Source organism: Camelus dromedarius, chromosome 4, assembly GCF_036321535.1.
Source record: "Camelus dromedarius isolate mCamDro1 chromosome 4, mCamDro1.pat, whole genome shotgun sequence".
Classification (NCBI taxonomy): domain Eukaryota; kingdom Metazoa; phylum Chordata; class Mammalia; order Artiodactyla; family Camelidae; genus Camelus; species Camelus dromedarius.
The window spans coordinates 92290025-92311123 of NC_087439.1; the positions used below are offsets into that span (position 1 = coordinate 92290025).

Sequence of the window (21099 nt, forward strand, 5' to 3'; positions counted from 1 at the left end):
TTCGGGTCCTCAAAAGAGTAATTCACCCTTTCATTCATTCATTCTCAATGCTGAGGTAAATACATGATGCATTCTGTCACCTAAGTGCCGAGTTCCAAGTGTGCCCCGTCTCATTTGTCACCTTGTCTTCCCTCTTGGCAAATTAGAGACTCACAGGACTAGAGACCCCGCTATGGAGCAGGGTTGCGAACTGGTCTGTGCAGAGTTGAGGTGGGATGTGTGTGGAGAGCGTGCTGAGCCCAGGGGAGGGGTGGGGAGGGTAGTTATCATCCTTCTGGACAGCCACATTTGGGGGAGGAAGAGGATGCTAAGGGCTGCAAGTCTGATCAATTCCTCCTTAACGTGGGGGTCCATAATCTTTGCTGTTGGTGAGAGGCTTGGGTTGAGGGCTTGATGGTAAATCCTTGGGCTTAAGATGGACAAGTAAAAAGACTGATTTGGGAAGATGACCATCATAGGTAGAGTGCTTCGAGAAGCAGACCCCGAGCTTGGGTACCAATAATTGATTAAAGAAGGGCTCCCAGGAGAATCCGGTAAGAGGGTAGAAGACGCACAATGGGGAAGAAGAGAAGCCAAGCAAAGGTGCGACTTCAGGTGAGGTCTCAGACCCAGCCCGACCCTACAAGGAGCTCTAGAGTGTGAACCACACCTGCACGTTTTTCTTGCATCAAGGCAAAGATGTGGGCTTTTGCACACACCCTCTGGGCCTGGCTGCCTTGGTGGGCCCAGGAGACTGAGGGTTTCTCCTGGATCTCCATGTGGCGGTGGCTCCATCACCTGAGGTTGCAGGTTCAAGCCGTTAGCAGCAAAGCATTCCCCAGAAGAGAGATGGATGAGGGCACAGATGATAAAGGGATTTGGGAGCTGGGTAGGACACCAGCTGCATTCCGTGTTGGGACTAACTGTGATTAGCAACAACACATTTATATTAACATCAATACTGTGCACGTGCTGCTCCCTCTGTCTGCTGTGAAGCTTCCTTCTCTTCTTGTCTGGACAACTGCTACCCACCCTTTGCATCTCAGATTAAGTGTTGCCTCTTTAACGAGTAACTCCCTGACCCACAGTCTGTCTCCTTGTAGTGGCCTCTCAAGGCACTGACTCTGCCTCTCAGCCCCTGCACCTTGTAATTATTTACTTAATTGTTCATTGTATCACATCTTGCTTCTCTGCTAGACTGTGGGCAAGGCCTGGGTTTGCGTTAGTCCCTGCTGAATGCCTGTGGCTGACCCTGGGCGGGGTGCATGGTAAGAGATTAGTACACTTGTATGGGCTACCTGCTGGCTTCATGAGCCACTGGCCTACTTCAGCCCTGCTCGGGTCCAGAAGGTGAACTGGGGAGTGGATCCTGGACAGTGGCCTCAATGGGCAGGGCCTGCAGAAGTACAGGGAGTGGAAGGAGCCATGGGGACAGGATCTCTGGTGCCACAGTGGGATTTAGGCTCATCGGAAAGATGATGGGGCCCTGAGAGAGCTGAGGGCCTACACAGAAGATGAGATTGCAGGACGGTGGCCTCTGGAGAGCATGTGGTGAGAATGAGGGTGTGGAACTCCAAGATGTGCCCCTTGTGGCAGGTCCTGGTGATCAAACAAGTTGTGTGACATTGAACAAGTTACCTAACCTCTTGGAGCTTCAGCTCTCTCCTGGGGGAGTGGAGAAATTATACCATGAAGTTTCAGTAAGAGGTAGAAGCTCAGGAAAAGTTAATTCTTCCTTTCTAAATTGTATTTGTCAGCGTTTGCCAGATAACAAATACTCAAAAAAATCTCAGTAGTTGACAACAACAAACATTTACCTTCCTATCCTGGGTCTGTAGGTCAGTGGTGGTTGGTTGATCTAGGCTGTGCTCTCCTGGACTCAGCTGGACCCAACTGGGCTCCAGATTTCTGGTCAGATCCACATCTGCTCCTCACATCTTTATTCTTGGCCCATGCTGAAGGGCCAGAGGCTCCATGGGGCATCTCTTCTCATCAGGTCACAGGGGCCCAGGAAGGGCAAACAGTAGCCCAAAATGCCCATTGAGCCCTGAACTGAGAACTGGCACTTTGGCTCACATCGCTCTGGTCAAAGCAAGTCATGTGGCCAAGCTCAGCATCAGTGGGACACAGGTGTGCGTTCTCTTCCCTCTAGTGCAGTGACAGCACTCCAGGTGTCACAACCACAGCTGTGGTTTCTACGCTGTCAACTGTGACACTACTGACAAAGGACCCATCCTCTCCTGGGGTCTGCACTGTGGACCTGAGGTCCCCAGATGAGGGTCTCGCTGTTCACACATGCAGACCATGTGCTGGCAGACAGCACTGTCACCCTCTGCCCCCTTCCTCCGACTGCAGTGACACCAGCAGAGACCTCAGACGATGCATCACAGAGCTGTCATTTCAGTACCAGCCAGAGGTGTGAAGTCCCAGTCCTCCAGCCTGCAGCTCCTTTGATGTAAGAGGTTCAAAGCACTTTATAAGCCACTCAAGTCTGCGAGGAGAGCACAGGACTTACTTCCACTGCACAGATATCGGAGAGTGAAAGGCAGAGATTTGGGGCCTCATGACCTCAACAACCAGTGGGGATCCACGCTCACAGGAAAAAAAAAAAGCCCAAAACCAAGCTGTAAAGCTGAACAAGCCCACATGACCCCAAAATCTGGGAGTTGACCTGGCACCCAGGATTCCCCCAGCTGGAGGGTGCAGTGTGTGGGCCTGCCGGCAGCTGGCTCTGCCAGGTGAGGGGTGGGATGGAGGGCCAGCCTGGGGAGGAGTGGCTACAGGAAGGAAGGACTTAGAAGTGGGGTGAGGGGTGTTAAAAGCCCAAGGAGGGGCTATGAGTTGAGAAATGGGGGTGTCAACTCTGAAAATCAGGGAAGGATGTGGATTTAGAAGGGAATGCAGACTGGCGGGCCAGCAGAGCTGTGACAAGTTGTTCTGGGAAGTCTGCCCAAATGGAGCAAAGCTGAGACACCCAGCCTCGGGAAGTGGGGGCTGGTTGGACCAGGTTGATGGGCGACCCCAGCCTGCTGGCTGGGTGCGTGACAGCCCACCTCCGCCAGTGCGAGGGCCCCCGACCTGGACAGAAGGGGCCGAGGGCAGCCCGGTGTGAGCAGTGATGCCCCAGTCCCGCTGGCTGCAGCTGATGGGTGGGGCTGGGCAGCCCGGCACTCAGTTCCTCCTTCTCTTCCTTTACGCTTCAGGCCTCCTCCCAGAGCTGTCACCTCCCTCCCTCCTGCATGTAGGAGACTCTGAACACGTCTGGTGTTGGCTTTCACCTTCTTCAAACCCCTAGACAAGTGGTTTTAGGCCCGTGCCGTGGGGCAGGCAGGGAGACTGGACTGTGCCCACAGAAAGCAAATTCCAGCCTCCCTGCTCCCACCCTCCACCCCCCAGTGCGGAGGGGGCCTGCTGCCACCCAGGATACACGCTTCTCCCACACGCCAGCTTTCACACCCCCCGGGCCGCCCGCTGAGCCTCTGGAAGCTGCCAGAGGATTGCTAACCGCCTGGTTGCACCCCGAGCTGGCAGCGCCCTGTGTCTAGGTCCCTCCCTCCTGTCTAGCTAGCAAGTCTGCAGATCCCCAACCACCACCTCCCACCCTGCCTCTTGCCTTGAAATGTCCCCCTGGGCCCTTCTCTTCTGATAGCATCTCTGACCACCCAGGTGAGTTGCTCGACCTCTCCGAGACTGTTTTCTCATCTGTAGGATGGAGCAATGGCACCCACCTGTGATATTAGAGATACTATAAATGAGAGAGCATTCCTCACACACCTGGCCCAGTTCCAGCATCTTCCATTTGGGAAGTGGGACCCTCACCTAGGAAGGGCCAGAGAGCTTCCAGGAGACCCCTCAGAGTTTCCCACCTGCCTCTGACACAGGGCACAGCACAGGGAATTGTGCTCTGGCCACTGTGACCTCTCTTTTTCCCCAAGGGACTGAACCCCACGTTTGTTCATGATTTCAAAGCAAGACCCGAGGAAGGAAGGCCCCACTCCCCCGGACCCAGAGAGCCCACCTTCCCCGCCACGACCTCCGCCCACCAGGTGCCGCTCAGAGCTCTCAGCCTTCCGCCCCTGTGAGCCCCCAGCACCAGGCCATCCATGAGACACGGCAGCTCCAGCTCCCTACAGCCTGACTGCCAGAAAGTGACCCCTTTGAAAGGTCCTGGAAGGAGTTCTGAGACATCCTGGGAGGCCCCTCAACGTGCCCTGTGCTGGCCGGCCAGCGGCAGGCGCTGCACTGAGCGTCACTCCTTTCTCCTTCGTCAGCTCCTGCTTGTAGCAGGCAAGACACAAGATCACCAAGGTCCCCGTCCCTGTCCCTTCCTGGGGCTCTGTGCTGGGTCCCAGTCTGCCAGGTTCTGCTCCCCCAAAAGTCCATGTATCAGTCACCATCTCTCTCCTGTTCTTCCCAGAAGCTAAACTAAGCCCACGGGTCCCAGAGAGAAAGAGACTGCGTCAGTATCCACCCCAGGTCTCCCCACCCCCTCGCCAGGCTCCCCCCATTCCTGATCACAAAACAAAACCTGCCCTGCTCATCAATGGTTGGGACCTTTGCAGGAGCCCAGCTCTGCCCACTCCCCACCCCAGCTGCCCGGTGCAGCTGGAAACATCTGTGTGGCCGAAGCGAGCGCTGCCCCTTCCCTCCAGTCAGTCCCGAGGGGGCACACCCACCACGTGGCTTGTTGTAGGGCTGTGGCAGTCCCCTCAGCTCTGTCCACTCGTGCTGAGCGACTGTGACTGTCTTTCCTTTCTTCATACATCAGTACTGTTACGGTTATCTGAGCATCACAGATGTTTCCAAGGTGTAGTTTTTATACTGAAACCTCCAGAAGTGTATAGATTAGGAAAGCTTTTGTGCAATTAAAAAAAAAAAAAAACTGACACTTTTAGACAAGATGCATTTTTTAAAAAATTGAAGTGTAGTTGATTTACAAGACTGTTAGTTTCAGGTGTCCCACACAGATTATATTCCATTATAGGTTATTACAAGATAGTGCATATATTTCCCTGTTCTGTACAGTATATCCTTGTTGCTTATCTATTTTATACACGGTAGCTTGTGTCTCTTAATCCCAAATCCCTAATTTGTCCCTCTCCCCTCCCCTTTCCCCTTTGGTAACCGCAAATTTGTTTTCTGTCTGTGAGTCTGTTTCTGTTTTGTATATCCATTCATTTGTGTTATTTTTTAGATTCCATATGTACCTGGTATCATGTAGCATTTGTCTTTCTTTGTCTGACTTCACTAAGCATAGTATTCTTAAATTATACACATACATAATATACATCCATCCGCCTTGCTGCAAATGGTATTATTTCATTCTTTTTTATGGCTGAGTAATATTCCATTGTATATGTATACCACATCTTCTTAAGCCAATTGTCTGTTGATGGACATTTAGGTTCCTTCCATGTTCTTGGCTGTCGTAAATAGTGCTGCGGTGAACATTGGGGTATATGTGTCTTTACAAGTTAGTGTTTTTGTTATTTTCTGGATATGTAACCTAGAGTGGAATTGCTGGATCATATGGTGGCTCTATTTTTAAGGAGTCTCCACACTGTTTTCCACAGTGGCTGCACCAATTTAAATTCCTGCCAACAGCGTACAGGGATTCTTTGTTCTCCACATTCTCCTCAACATTTGATATTTATAGACTTTGATGATAGCCATTCTGATCAGTGTGAGGTGATACCTCATTATGGTTTTGATTTGCATTTCTCTAATAATTATTGATGTTGAGTATCTTTTCATGTACCTATTAGTATTTTTATGTTTTTGGAAAAAGGCCTATTCAAATCTGCCTATTTTATGATTGGATTTTTTATATTGAATTCTGTGAGCTGTTTGTATGTTTCAGATATTAGCCCCTCATCAGTCACATAATTAGCAAATATTTTCTACCGTTCCATAAGTTGTCTTTTCATTTTGTTAATGGATTCCTTTGTTGTGCAAAAGCTTTCAAGTTAAATTAGGTTCCATTTGTTTATTTTTTTTTAATTTTTTTTGCCTTAGGCTGACCCAAGAATATTCTGCTGTGACTTACGTTGAAGGCTGTTCCACCTGTTTTATTCTAGGAGTTTTATGGTTTCATGTCTTACATTTAGGTCTTTAAACCATTTTGAGTTTATTTTTATATATGGTATGAGGGAATGTTCTAATGTCACTGATTTAAATGTGGCTGTTCAGTCTTCCCAGCACCATTTGTTGAAGAGACTGTCTTTTCTCCCTTGTATGTTCTTACCTCCTTTATCATAGGTTAACCGAAGGTGTGTGGGTTTATTTCTGGGCTCTCTATTCTATTCCATTGGTCTATGTGTCTGTTTTTGTGCCAGTACCACAATGTTTTGATTACTATCACTTGGTAGTATAGTCTGAAGTCTGGAAGGGTTATACCTACAGCTTTGTTCTTTCTCAGGATTACTTTGGCAATTCAGGGTCTTTTGTGGTTCCATATAAATGTTAAGATTACTTGTTCTAGTTCTGTGAAAAATCTTCTGGGTATTTTGATAGGGATTGGACAAGACTCCTTTTAAACCGCTCCCCTTTTGGATGTGTGTGTGTGTCTCCTTGTGTCTATATTAACTAAATGAGTTAGGCTGCACAAACTAATTAAAAAAAAAACTTTATTACAGTGTATAGCTCAAAAAAGTGTTTACAAATAACTACCATCCTGATTAAGCTATAGATCATTTCCAACCAATCATTTATTTTTTACTTTTTATTTTGAAAATAATTTCGTACTTATAGAAATGTTTCAAAAATAATACAAAGAATTCCTGTATACCTTTCATTCACTTTCCTCAATCAACATTTTAGCTAAGTTTCTCACTCTCTTTCGTATTATTATTTTTTAATTATTGGAAACCAAGTTGCTGACAATGCCCCATTATCCCTAAATATTTCATGTATTTTTCCTAAATGATATTCTCCCCTACATAACCACAGTTCAACCATCAAAATCAGGAAATTAGCACAGATAAAATACTGCTATTTAATCTTCAGACCCCATTCAGATTTCTCCAATTGTCTTAACGATGCCTTTTATAGTAATATATACATATTATTTAAATATTTATATTAAAAATAAATATTTGTTTATATATGTTTTACATATATCATATTTAATGATATATATTTCACAGTTGTATATATATGTTGTATAGATATAAAACTTGTGTATATAAATACACACACACACACACACACCCCCTTCCCCTCTGGACCAAGCTTCAATCCAGGATCACGTGTTACATGTAGATATCACATCCCTTTAGTGCCCTTAAGCAGGCACAGTTCCTTGTCTTTCATGATCTTGGCATTTTTTAAGAGAACAGGCTGGTACTTTTTTAGACTGTCCCTTGATGTGGGGCTATCAGGTGTGTCCACGTGACTGGGTCCAGGTGCTGCATTTCGGCCGGGGTACCACAGAGGCACTGCTGTGTCCTCTGTGTACCCATCCCAGGAGAGCACGGTGGTGCTTTGTCTCATTACTGGTGAAGTCAACTTTGCCACTTGGTTAAGGTTGTGTCTGCCAGGTTTCCTCCTTATAAAGTTATGATTTTCCCCCTTTAAAATGATTAACTCTTTTGTGGGAAGATACCTTGAGACTGTCTAGAGATCCTGTTCCTCCTCAAACTCTCCCCCACTAGTTCTAGTGTCTTTGGTATCTGTTGGTTCTTGCCTGAATCAGTTATTATGATGAAGGTTGCCAAATGGTGACAATTTCCATCATTCCTGTGACAATTTCCATCATTCCTGTGACAGTTACTAATTGGCATTCTACTGTGAAAAAGAGCTTCCCCTTCTCATTTATTTACATCAGCATGAACTCATGAATTCCTATTTTATTCAATGAATTATAATTATTTTTCTTATTCATTTTGATGCTCAAATTGTGCCAGATGGTCCTTTCAATTGTCCTTTCAGTTGTCTCCTGACTCCTGTATCATTTTGACAAATCCTCATCATTTTTTGAGCATTTCCTTACTTTCTGGGGCAACGGATATTCCAGGTGCACCTGACACCTTTCCTGCCCCGGCCCTGGATTCAGCCGTCTCTCCAAGGGGCCTGGTTCTTTTTGATGAAGAGTGGTATTTAGAAGGGCTTGTTGCAACTGGGATGCTGTTGCTTCTGGGTCTTCTCAGAAGACAGAGCTGGGAAATGTGTGTGAACATACAGGCACACTCACACCTGCAGCAGGATTTACCTGCATGTAGTAAAATCCCTGAGTTCACACTGATGCTTCCCCCCTCCAGTCCGACACTACTGACGGAGTTCATTCTGGCCTCACTCCTTTCTCTGGCAGGGAGAAGTGTGACTCCCAGCTCTTCATGTATTTCATCACTTGCTCATTTCCCTGTGTGTAGCCCATCTTCTGCTCTGCTGACCCTGGGCCCCAGCCAGGCTGCTTCCAAAGCCCCAACCACCTCCTCAGCCCAGTCACATCCTCTGCCTGCTGACCGCCTCCTCGGCCCCAGCCCTGCCGGCCCTGGCTGCTTCAAAGGAAGAGCAGAGAAAGGAAGCAAACTCATAAATATGTCTTAAAGAGAAGAGGGGAGGGGACAGGAAGGGAAGGAAAAGAGCTGACTGGCTTTTAAGGAGGCACAGCCTGGGGTACATTCCAGGGCCTATGGATGAAGATGGATTTGTGGATCTGAAGTTGGCTTGTTGGCTTCTGCAGCTCTTCCCAAACCTGCCTGCCCACCGCCCTTTCCCATCTCACTAAATGGTTCTGAAATCAACCAAGTTCCTAAAGTCAGGCATCCTGAGTCATGCTCCCTGGTGAGCCTCCCATCCTCACCCGCCCCTTCTGGGGTCTTAACAAGTCATCCGGCAGGTTTTCTATCTGCAGCTCCATCCTGCCCCCCACCCCCACTGGGGGGTGGGGGCAGCTTCCACTTAAATCACTCTTAGAACAAGACTCAAAATCGGCAGGACCATGATCAGGTCTCTGCTGCTCCCTCCTTCACCCAAGTTGCAGTCTGTGATTCTTAGGAAGAAGTTTAGGGGAGAGGGGGTGATTAAAGATTTAGAACCGTCCTGAGAGCAGAAGAAAGACCAAAGAAAGCATTTCAGGGGCTGGCAGAGATGGGGGAGGGCAGAGGCAGGGCTGGAAGGAGGTGGATTCCAGCAGGGCAGGGCAGCGAGTCCAGCCCCTGCTGAGCTGATCTCTGAGTGGAGGAAACGCCACTGGGTCTCAGAGCCACGGGGGCCGGAGGTGATGTTCCAGAACCCAGAGACTGGGCCCAGACCACCAAATTCCACATTACCCCTCACTCGGCTCCATCAGTGTGGCTGCCTCTGTGGATGTGTGGGAGCCCCAGGTCTGGGGAACTCTGAGGTCTGGGGTCTGGGCTGAATCCAGCTCTGCCCTTGCCCCCACCTCTGAGGCCTCCGACACCCTTCCAGCCTCCACAGGCCCAGGGTCTCCTCACCAGGGACTAGAAACAATAATGACACCAGCCCCCCACATCCCACCTCTCCCTGCCATTCTCTTCACAGCAGCCAATTGGTGCTGTCACCCTGCTTAAGACCTTGCTAGTGACTTTCCCGCTGACTTGAAAGAAATGCTTGGCTGTAGTGGGATAATGAGCAGATCCCCCCAAAACACACACACACACTTCTTAACACTTTCCCATTACTTGTAAAATTTCCACAATGCTTGTATATACTTTTTATTTTTAAATGCAGGGCTGGCAAAGCCTCCAGGAGAGGGTCCCAGGAGGCAGGCCTTCCATTATACTCCCTGGGCCCGCTTCCTTCTGGGGGCCAAGCCCGCTTTCAGTTCCCCACTGTGAGACAGCAGACAGCACCGAAGTTAAAATTACCCTCTGGGAAAGTTCAGCCTGTCCGGTGACCTGGCCTTCCTGCCCTGGTCCCCCTTCCTCTGGAAGGTGTCTGAAGTCATAGCCCAAGAACTGTTTCTGGTAACACAGTGTTTCTCAGAGGGCACAGCCCTAAGTCTCCAACAGTCTGAACATCAGCTGTCCTTTGTTTTATTTTACTTTTTAAAATTTAAAAAAAAAATTTTTTTTTACAGGGAGGAGGTAATTAGGTTTATTTATTTAGTTAGTTTTCTGATGGAGGTACTGTGGATTGAACCCAGGACCTCATGCATGCTAAGCATGCACTCTACCACTTGAGCTACACCCTCCCCACATCCTTGTTTTAAAGACCTGGTGGTCTGGGGCTGGGGGGCAGCGCTCTCCTCTGGCTCTGAGCCTTCCCAGGAGTGCTGTACCTCTCCCTACAAGGCCTAGCTCGGCCACCCACATCTCTGTGTTTCCTGCTACAACTTGTCAACTGTAAGGTATGTGTTATGCAAGGTGCATGCACATCTCTCAAAACAGGTCTGGGGACTGTCATTACCCCTGCAGGCGATTGAGGGGACTGTGAGGCGAGCCAAGCAGGGTCCCTTTCCTTCAAGGACTTGCAAGCTTGGGCGGGAGACTGGCAAGACTGAGCCTTGTGAGGAGCTTGTCTGCAGGGATTTCCTGAAGGATCTTGCTGGAAATCACCTGGGAATTTCCAGAGACCTGGAAATAGGAGGCAGGAGAGGAGACAGGTATTTTGTTTCATGATCTGAACTAACCACCATTTCTTCGGCATCACTTTTGGTGGGGAATATGCGTTCATGTCCATTCAGTGGATCCCACAAACCCTGGGGGATGTCTGCTCTTCGCCCCATGTTTGGCGAATTAACAGCCAACTTGACTCAGGAAAGGCCGCTCTTGCTTCTTCACATCAAGCTGTCTGCTACGTGCTCTAGGTATCTGCTAAAGGGAGAAGGAATTGGTTTCCGGTGGTGGGAGAGTGGCCACAGTGCAGAAGTCCAATCTGTGCCCCCTGGGCACTACCTTGGGCAGCGTCTGTAAGGTGCGGAGCTCCGTCTGCAAGGCGCAGCTAACACGGGGTTTCGGGGTTTCCTTCTCTGTTTCAAAATGACTTGACGGATGTCTTCAGGAAGGCAGTGGCTGCGGAATGAGGAACGAAGTCTGGCAGCCGTTAGGGATGCAGGGCAGCCCCCTTCCCCAGAAGCGCGGCAGTCCCCAGCCTGGTGTGAGGACCGCCCTAGCCTGCAGGACATGGGGATCTTGCCTTCCTACTGCTTCCCTGGGCGTCTTGTCCCCGCAGGCTTGCGGGGCTGCTGCTGTGCTGTGTGCCTTCTGTTCTGGCCCAGATCCACCGAATCCCCTGGTTTGGAGGATGGGAGGCACTTCCAGCCCTAGTTCCCTCCCTGTGGGGCCTGGGGGTTGGCTCCGCTGAAGGCTACAGCCCTCCCCTCTCAGCTCAGCCCTCTCTGAGTCCCACATCTGCCCTCCCCGGTGGTCAGTCCAGGGTGGAACCTGCTCCCCCACGTTGCTGGCCGTGGAATGCTGAATCCCCTTTTATTGGTATCCCTACACCCCGTCCACTGATTTCTCCCCAAATCCCCAGTTTATCATGGCATCTGCCATTGGCCTGGACTTGATACACATGATAACCTTCTAGTCAGACATTTTACATTTTAAATTGCTGAAAAGGCACTACCTCTGGAGGGTCAGGTGGGGGACACTCCCCCTGCTACCTACCCTCCCCCCACCATTTCTCTGCACCCTAGTCCCAGGTCCACATAGGATCCTCTCTGACATCTCTCTCCAGACTCCAAACACATGACTGTCATCCTGACCCCAATGCTGCAAGTCCATCCAAGCACCCCCATGGCCAGACCCTGCAGCACCATCTGGGGATGTGACATTAAGACCTGACCCCTGACTGTGGGGTATAAGGGCAGGCAGATATGGACTCGACCGGATGCCCCTCCCCACGGGACTCCACTGCCCCTGCTGGCCCATGGTCAAGGCACTGTCCACTTGAAAGCCCTGCCTCCTCTCTTGGCTTTGACTTGGTGGGTTTGTCAGGTCACACCCAGGTACGGCCACCCTTCACACAGACCCACCCCCTCGTTGGCCACGTGGTGCTGCACTCTTGGCCGTCCATCAACAGAGGGCCTTTCCGGGCTCAGCTCAGGAGTGAGAAGGCGGTGGCTGGGCTGCTCCTTCCCGGGCACCCTGAGCCTCCGCCCCACCTGTCCGGACTGCACTCCTCGCCTGCCGTGAGTCTGAGTCTGGGCCAGCTTGGGAACTTCTGCAGCTCTGGGCACTTTGACGTTTTCTTCTTCCTGCCCCTGTTCTAGAACATGCTTTAAGCATAAGTTCTCAAAGGAGTGTCTGTGGACCTCTTCCAATCTTAGCGCCGACAGCCACAACTTCTGAGGATGTCCTCCTGGAAACAGTTCCCCGAAGGAGCCGCTAACTGTAGCCGAGTTGGCTCCTTGCCTTCATCATTTTCTCTGTGCGAGTGTGTCTGTGTGTCTGTCCGCTGAGACACACGTGCAGACCTGCCCCTGCTTGTCGGCTGCTCCCGTCTCAGGAGCTGTGGCGTGTGCAGGAAGGCATTCCTCCACCATCAGTGCCATTGAGTGGCCACTCGTTGGTTTGCTCTATGGTCCTGGAGGTTTGGATTCAACCCTCATTCTCTACCCTCCTGGGAACCTGGGCCACCGGGGCGCCCAGCAGCCGTGGTTCACCAGGCCCTGGCTCCCTGGCCTCTGTGACCAGTCCAAGCACAAGCAGTCTGACGCGCCAACATCGCTCAGACCTGGCACTGCTCCGGGTCCTCCCACCCACCTCCCGCCCACCTCCCCCTTCACGGGATCCATTGGGATTAGATTAATTTTAGAGTGTTCTGTTCCTCTGCACACTTAGTACCCAATGTATTCCATCCATTCTAAGGTGCTTATTTTTTCATATTAACATCTCTTAAATTGAACGTACCCACCAGTTGATGGTGTATTGGGGTTTATGCTTTAGCTTTTAGTGGTACATAAAATGTCTCAGCAGCCGTGCACCTGAATCCCCTGAGCGCACATGCTCCCTCAGACATCCGTTCCCCAGACGTCCTCCAGCTGAGAGCCCTTTTCCAGACTCTCACGAGTCGTTTCCCTTTGATTTCCTTTGATAGCTTCCCATCCTTTTCCCATGCTCCTAATGGCTTGTCATCCATTAGCTGTGAGTTCTCAGACAGGATGACACTTGTCATGACTGCTTTAATCGAGCTCATCGACCCTGTGTCATGTCAAATTATTTTTGTTATTCTGCTCACTTTGGGTTTTGAACCTATTTAAGTTACTTTTTCGAAGGCCTGGCTGCCGCTACTCAGATATCTTCGGTTCAGTAATGCTTGAAAAAGATTGCTTAATGTGGGGCTTTGTGAAAGCAAGGGGATTTATTGAAAAGGATCAGAAAACCCTTTTGTTAAACTCTCTACCAATTTACTAAATAGCTTCAACCACACCATCGAACACACACATGCCCTTACGTACAAAGGTATGCACATGTGCAGTGTATACACACAAATACACGTGGAGAGAGAGGCAGCGACACAGAGACAAGGGGAGACAGAGAGACAAGTGTGGAGCTGAGTGAAGGTGAGTGGCAGAGGTGAGTCTCGCTGAAGGCAACCATGTCCTCACCACGACTTGGGGTTACCACCGGGAGCCCCACTCAGGGACAAGGCTGAGTCCTGGTCCATTCCCAGATGTCTGAATCTGTCCTGATCTGGGTCATCCTGCCTTGTCTGCCCTCCTAATCCTGCTTACATGTGGCCCTGATGACCTCCCGCATCAGTGCCAAGCACGCTAGAGCAATAGGAACCTGACTTGAAGGTGGGCGAGTCAAGACGGTCCAGCCCCGCCCAGCCCAGGACCCACCAACCTGGGTGGGCTTTCCAACCTCCCCCTATTTCCTTACTCTCTTTCCCCATGTGGGACTCTCAGGGTCCCATTCCCTCAGCTGAGAAGGCAGCTGACAGCCCCCCAAGGAGCAGTTGGATCCTTCACCTCCAACTCCAAAAATAGCCCCTTTTCAACTCAATTTTAAATACATGACTGTCCATTGACATGATGGCTATTATGATGATGGGGTGAATCACAGGTACTTAGTGATAGGACCAGGGGCGCTGTGCTTCTTCAAGGCCTGGGAAGCCCTAGCCAGAGGTGGTTACGCCTCTTCGGTGCTCGTCCCTGTACCCTCCAGCAGCCTGACAACTTACTCCTGTCCACCTGCCCCCCTGCCACTCACTGGTCTTCCTTGGAGCCCGGCTGCATGGTTCTCCTTTATCCAGGGCTACAGCCTCGCTCAGCATCTTCTTGGCTGGGTCAGGAACACTCTGCCCCGCGTTGTCTACCTTTGCCCTCTGTGCCAGGCAGAAGGAGAAGTCTCAGATGCTTCTGGGTTCCTAGCTGGGCCAGCAGGGAGACAGTGGAGCCATTCCTTGAGACAGGGAACACGGAGTAGAGGTGGGCCAGAGGACTGGACAGATGTTGGAACATGTTGGGTTAGGAGCTGGAGCTTGCAGCCCTGATGAGAACATAAGTGTCCTGCTTGCAGTTCTCCTGTCCTGCCCTGCTACATGATACCACCTCCACCTCCACCCCCACCCCCACAGAGGGAATAACAGGGCGGGGCCTTGGTGTGGGTGGGGCCTCGGTGTGGGTGGGGCCTCAGCGGGGGCGGGGCTGCCTGCCCTGAGATTACCTTGAGTTTCCTGTTGGAGCCACAGGGCAGAGGAAGGAGACCTGGCCCCAGGGCATTTGAACAGCCCAGTGGAATTACCCTTCCACTCCCCTACCATCAGCTGCAGAGATACAAATCAGGAAAGGTTTTTGTGCTGCCTTGACCATTTTCTGAGTTTTCATAAAACAGAATTCTACATTAAATGAAAAATATAAAAGCAAAACAACTGGTAGAATAGATTTTTCCTATATTTAAAAGTAAATGATCTTGGGAAGGGAGAGGATAACTCCCCCCACCAAACATACACATAAGAAGTCTAGAAAAACATTCTTAACTATTGAAAATAGGTCTCTGTAGATTATAAGACTACAGGTGATTTCTTTTTTTTTAATTCTATATTTAAAATTTTTTTCCATAATGAAAATGCACTACTTGTATAAGATAATGCTTTTAAAAATAAAAGTTTAAAAAAAACTGAAAGAAAAAAGTCTTTAAAACTGTGCCTTTTGCATACTGTCTCTTAGAGGCTGCCGGTTACAGGATGGGAGGGTGTGGGAGTGGCTGGCAGACCCTGCGTAGGAGCCCAGGGCTTTTTCTGGATCGTGGTCACTCCCTCAGCCTCATTCGTCTCTGCCGCAGGTGGCCTTTTGTGGTTGGGTGAGGTTCCAGCCCATTGAGATGTGCTTCTGTTTGGGGTTTGTCCTCAGGCATCCGAAGGTGTCCCTGTGAGGTTCTTCACCAAGCTGGACCAGCTCATCGAGTTTTACAAGAAGGAAAACATGGGTCTGGTGACCCATCTGCAGTATCCAGTGCCGCTGGAGGAGGAGGACGCAGGTGACGAGCCAGAGGAGGAGACAGGTAGGAAAGGATGGAAGGGAAGGCAAGAGGCTGGCAGTGCCTTCAGGACCCTGCCATCTAAGTACCAAGGTGAAGTTCTGGGGTGTTCCTCTCACTTCAAGTGCTTGTAGATCAGCTGAGTCCAGTTATCAGACACTGTGACCCGGTGTTAAAGACAAATTAGGAACACAGACTGTGGGGTCAGGCAGAACTGAATCAAACTTCCTGGTCCCCAGCTTCTTAGCTGTGTGACCTTAGGTGAATTACTCAACCTCTCTGAACCACAGACCTCTCTTTAAGAGACACCAAAAATAATATCTACCTCTCAAGGTGTCATGACATGAGTTAATCAGTGTAGATCCCAGAGCCCTGTACATAGTAAGCACCTGATAAGTGAAGCTACCATCACTGTCAAAATAATTAGCTGAGTTTTCCTGTGAAGAGAATGAGGGAGGAGATCCTTGCACTAAACCAGAAGGATGAGAAAGGTGCTTCTTGATGTCATCATAAAAGGAAAAAAAGGGCCCCCTAGATGGCAGATGAGAGGCAGGCCCGCTGTGTACACGGTGGAGGGACAGACCAACAGAGTGAGAGGCCTGCGGAGCTCACCTTTTCCCCCTGGGAGCTCGTGTCCTAGCAGAAAACCCTGAGACACATAATTGAGCCTCTAAACTGGTCAGGGCTCCTCCTAAGTCCCAGGGCCTGGAAACACAAGGTCCCCCAGGGTGTCCCCCAGGGTGTCCCCCGAAGGACAGATTAGGTCAGAGCCGTGATCATCCCTGGCCTGTCTCCGGCCCATCTCTGGCGTCTGCCAATCATGTGCTGGGTGTCTTTTGATCCCCTTCCATGGGCCACCTGCCCATCTTCCTCCCACCTCCCCAGAGACCCACTCTGAGTGATTTCTCAACTCATTGGCTGCCTGTCAGGTGGTAAACTCTGAAGAGCAGCTTCACCAGCTCTTGGAGGCGGTGAGGGCCAGGCAGTGTTTCAGACAGAGTGCAGCTCCGCACAGGTGAGGCCGGGTCCCTTCTCGCATCCATCGGCCCAGTGAGAGGTGGCCTCAGCTGTGAGACAGCCAGAGCTGACGTGTCCCTGGAGTCCAGGGTCACTCACCAGTGCTGTGCCCGCATGTCCCCCAGCTGGCCTGAGAAGCCATCCTGCAGAAGTGTCCTCTCTTCCTTCTCGCCCCCAGGCCAGCTTTTCTGCCCCTTGGGAGTGGGTGCCTAGAAAAAGATCCCAACCCTTTCTGTAAGGGCTGGAAAGAGAAACCCTGTCTTGTGACTGCTCCCACCCCCAGACAAAGCCCAGCTGTCAGCTTGAACCGAAGCAACATGACGTTTGCTCCCACCCCCCGGGCCAGCCCGGTGACTGATTTGGCTCAGGTCTCCTCAAGGTGCTGCCTGTCCCCCTGGGGCTCAAAATGGACTCAGAACCATTGAAAGAACCCCAGGCCAGGTGAGGAAGAGGAGGGCTCATCCTTTAAAGAAAATGTGTCCTTGTAAATCAACTCAACTTCAATTTTTTAAAAAAGAAAGAGGGAGAAAGAGAATGTCCCAGGACAGCTCTGTGGCCAGGGCCCTGGGACGGCCATTCTGTGTGGGAAGACGCTTGGACAGGAGGTCGTGGAGCCCAGGGGCTCAGGACCCTCACTCACCTGTGGCATCTGTGAGATGGAAGTTTTCAAGGTGAATAGGTGGGAGTCCCATCTCCCAGGTCAAGTTCAAGTCATTTGTTTCATATTTCAGTTCACTGGGTGGAGGGAGCTCCTCACTTTCCTTTATTGTCTCTGAGGGTCCAGGGGAAGAGAGAAGGAAAGACAGAGGCTGGAGAGAAAGTGCAGAGAAAAGGGGGATAGGGTGGGAGAGAAAGGAGCACTGTGGCCGGGCCTGCCTGCTCCCTGCCTGGCTCCTCCTGTCACGGGAACCCAGCCTCTGCTGGCCGAGGGCCCCCATCTCAGCCCCAAGCTGGCTGTCCTGCTGAGCTGCTGGGGCTGCTGGCTCCACTCATCCAAGGCCAGCAGCCCTGCCCAACACGGCCATCTGACTCCAGCAGGCATCTTCAGAGCCTCCGTGGGAACAAAATCTGGGCTAGGTCCTGGGCCAGAGATCCCCAAGACCAGGTCCCTGCCCTCAGCAGGCTCCCCATCTAGTCCCGGAGTCCTCTGGCAAAGGAGTAGGGACAGGAAGGGACAGTGCAGGCACAGATGAGTCTGGAGCTGGGCGTAGTGACCTGGGCCCCACGTGTTGGGAGGGTGCAGCGGGTGGGCACACAGCCCTCTCCGGAGGTGTGTGGTCCCAAAGGAGGGAGAGAGGATGCGCTCAGCCCAGATGGCATTCCTGCTCTTCTCTTGGGTAGAAAGTGTCCTGTCTCCACCTGAGCTGCCACCCAGAAACATCCCTTTAACTGCCGGGCCGTGTGAGACTAAGGAGGTCCCTCCTTCGAACGAGAATCCTCGAACGAATGAGGTCAGCCGGCCGAGCCTCTCAGAGACGTTGCTTCAGCGACTGCAGACCATGGACACCAGCGGGTGAGTCCCCTCCGGGCAGGTTGGCCTCGGGGGGCCACAGATCCCAGGTAGCTCACTCTGTGCTGACTCCTGGATCCCCCTTCCACCCCAGGACAGGTTTGCTGTGGAGCCCACTGACCTCCCGACAGTTGGTCTGAGGCAGCTGGGCCACACGGCACAGCTCTGGCTGTGTGGACGCTCGTTGGCCCCGCTCAGATGCTCTGTCTCCACCAGGCCCCTTGGCGTGGCAGGAGCTGGTTCTGTTATTCTCTGCTGCACACGGCATGGCCCCACTCCAGACTTTGGGGGCCTGTGCTGTGATCCCCTTACTGGGGCTTGCTGTGAACTCACCTGGCATCTTTTCCCATCACGAATACCTCTACCCCCATGGGTCAGATGGTGTTCCAAGTGGAGGAGGTTGCCTGGACTGCAGGCTGGACCTGCCATGCAGTCCTTCTCTGCTCTGGGCCCCATTCAAAGGAGGCCACCTTCCTCATCACCAGGAAATGGGTCAGAGCAATACTTTCCTGTGCAGTATGGACTAGGGGGTCTATAAAACACGACGCTCCCCTCTTTGTGGTGGACGCTGTGAGATGCAATCGTTCTAACTCTGTTTCACTCGCTCTGATCCAAGGTTCTCAGGATCTGGTCCCGTAGGTGGTACCGGGCTGACTCCTGTTGGTCCACGTTGATGAGGTCCTACAGCTTCTCCACCTCCCTTAGCAGGCCCAGCACTTCCCTGGCTGGATGATGGGAGGTTGGGGTAGGGCCTTGGAGGGGTGTTGGTTATTTTGCAAATCAAAGGCCCTGACTTCAAGACAGGCCAGGGGATGGCTTCCACAGGGAGATGGGGTCCATGGGGGAACCGTGTCCCCGGTGCCCAGTGCGCTGCTTAGCACAGAGTTGGCGCTCCCTAAATATGTGTTGAATGAATGAGTTTGTGCACAGTGACTTCCATGCATTAATAATTTTGAAACATTTTTTGTTTCTTTGTGAGAAAAGGACCCCCGAAGGACATCCTAAGGTCAGGGCTAATGTAACATCAACTTGAAACATGATTTTGAGGCAGCCAGGGCTGCTCACCTACCAACTGATTTGGCAAAGTACAAAGGAAATGCCTGAAGGTACACACAAGCCACTGGTTGCTAAGATACCTGGTGTCTTTATATTTCCACCTTGACACATCCTCTAATTCTTCTCCAGGCCCACCAGGTTATATTCTCTGCAAGCTCCCTAAATTCCTTGTGCTACTTATCCAGTAGCTCAATATCCAGAGCTTTGAATAGTTGATCTATTATCATGATTATCCTGATAACGTGTCTGAATAACAAATGTTTATTAAAATAGGCCTTGCCAAGCCCATTGCCTCATTTCCTTGCGATTCTGTTTCTCTCCAAGCTCGTCATAATTATTATCATCTAGTAAATGCCGTGTGCTCCTTGAGAAAGCAGACAAGGCTGCCCGGCGGTACCGCCACTGCCCATCCCTGCCAACTCCCCCACATGTTCTGTTGGCTCCATCTCCGCGTCCGTTTCGCCTCTGCAGGGACGGGTGTTCTCTAGGCGCTCAGGGCCCAGCCGTGGGGCAGGACGAAGTGTTCAGCCAGGCCTCCACGCGGCCTCCGGGGAGGGGCGGGGCAGCTGAGGGCTGGTGAGCACAGGAGGTGCGCCCTCTCTGGTTTGGCTCCTGTGTTAACACACAGCAGTGGAACTCGGCCGAAAACTCCTGCTTGGAGCAGGGGGTGTGTAAGTGCGAGTACAGTGGGGAGGACCCTGGCGACACGATGCTCACCCTGCCTTCTATTCTGGGTCATGAAAAACTGAGATGCTGCCTTGTGTTTGGAAGTCAATCTGTGTTGCTTATAAAATAGCTATAAGACAACCTGCACAGTGTTTTGTGCAAGTAAATGAGATCAGTTAGGTCAGAGTTACTACGAGACTGCTGAGTAAAATCAGCCTTCTCTGATAAACAGAGTTCACATCTTTATGTCAACACAAACATGTCTACAACAAACATTCTAACAAATATAGCTTCCTAAAGCAAGCACTCTGGCTCTCAAAGTTACAAGTCAGTAGACATTTGAATGGTTAAAATGCATACCTCAGAATGGGGACGGGATAGCTCAGTGGTAGAGCACATGCTTAGCACACACAGGCCCTGGGTTCCATCCCCAGTACCGCCATTAAAATAAACAAATAAATAAACCTAATTACCTCCCCCCAAAACAAAAACAGACAGTAAGTAAACATACTTCAATACTACAAGAGAGATTTCTTTTTTGTCCTTTTTAGTAAAACAGACTGAGGCAGAAACTGGATTTTTATGATGTCAAGGCTCAGAATAAGTATAGATTAAAGTTAAATATTGTGACAACTGGTATGTGCATAGCTGCTGACTTCACAATCTAAATACATCAAAACGGCAAATCCACCTCCTTCCAGTCTTAAGAGCAAGTCTTTCATTATTCGGGGATCCTGCAGACCCTCGTGATCTGTAGTTTAAACTTGATTGTATGTCAAGGCTGGAACAAAGATATTTAAGGCTTGTATTAATTTTTTCAGACAAGTAAATCAATGTCCTCGAGCCTCCGTGTCCTTATTTGTAACATAAGAATAATAGTACTCTCTGCCTCATAACGTTGATGTGCGGATTAAAGGAGAGAATGAACAGAAAGTGCTGAGCAGAGTGACTGGTGTGTTGCGCTCAGGAAATACTTGCTGTGATTATAATTTTCATTATCATAAGAACAAAAACTCAAAAGTTGTCGAGAGAAACGGTGGTGGGAGATTGAATGAAGAGGTATGATCGGACCTAGGTGGCGGCCCCAGGGCTGCCTCTGCTGGGCTGTCCTGTGCAAGGGCAGATCCTGCCTCGGGCCGTGTGCTTCATCCGTAAATTGAAAGGGGTTGGACCAGACCTGGAGGAGGGATGGGGGCGCGAAGGGCGGGCACCTAGGCTGCCACTGCCCTATCCCTAGCCCCATCACTCATGGCAGAGACCTCCCCTTGGAGCCTAGGATGACTCAGAACCTCCTTGACACACAGCTCCAGGTGACCTTTAGCTGTGAACTTGGAGTTGGCCTGTGAGCTGAAGCCATTTGCCATCTCTGGACTAGAGCATCCCTCAGCCCTCAGTTCCTGCCTTTAGGAACAGATGAAGTGGGAAAAGAAGTCCTGTGTACCTTTTTGAAGCTATTTATCACCTTTTCAAAGGATAAAC

General features: G+C 50.7%; 1 protein-coding gene across 1 annotated transcript in view; it reads left to right on the forward strand.

Moving 5' to 3' along the window:
* INPP5D (inositol polyphosphate-5-phosphatase D) overlaps positions 1-21099 on the forward strand; it is a 114040-nt gene that overhangs the window by 32334 nt on the left and 60607 nt on the right. The window contains exons 3-4 of the mRNA XM_064485272.1: positions 15245-15395; positions 17730-17901. Coding sequence (XP_064341342.1) covers positions 15245-15395; positions 17730-17901 — 323 coding nt within the window. The remainder of the gene's footprint in view (positions 1-15244; positions 15396-17729; positions 17902-21099) is intronic.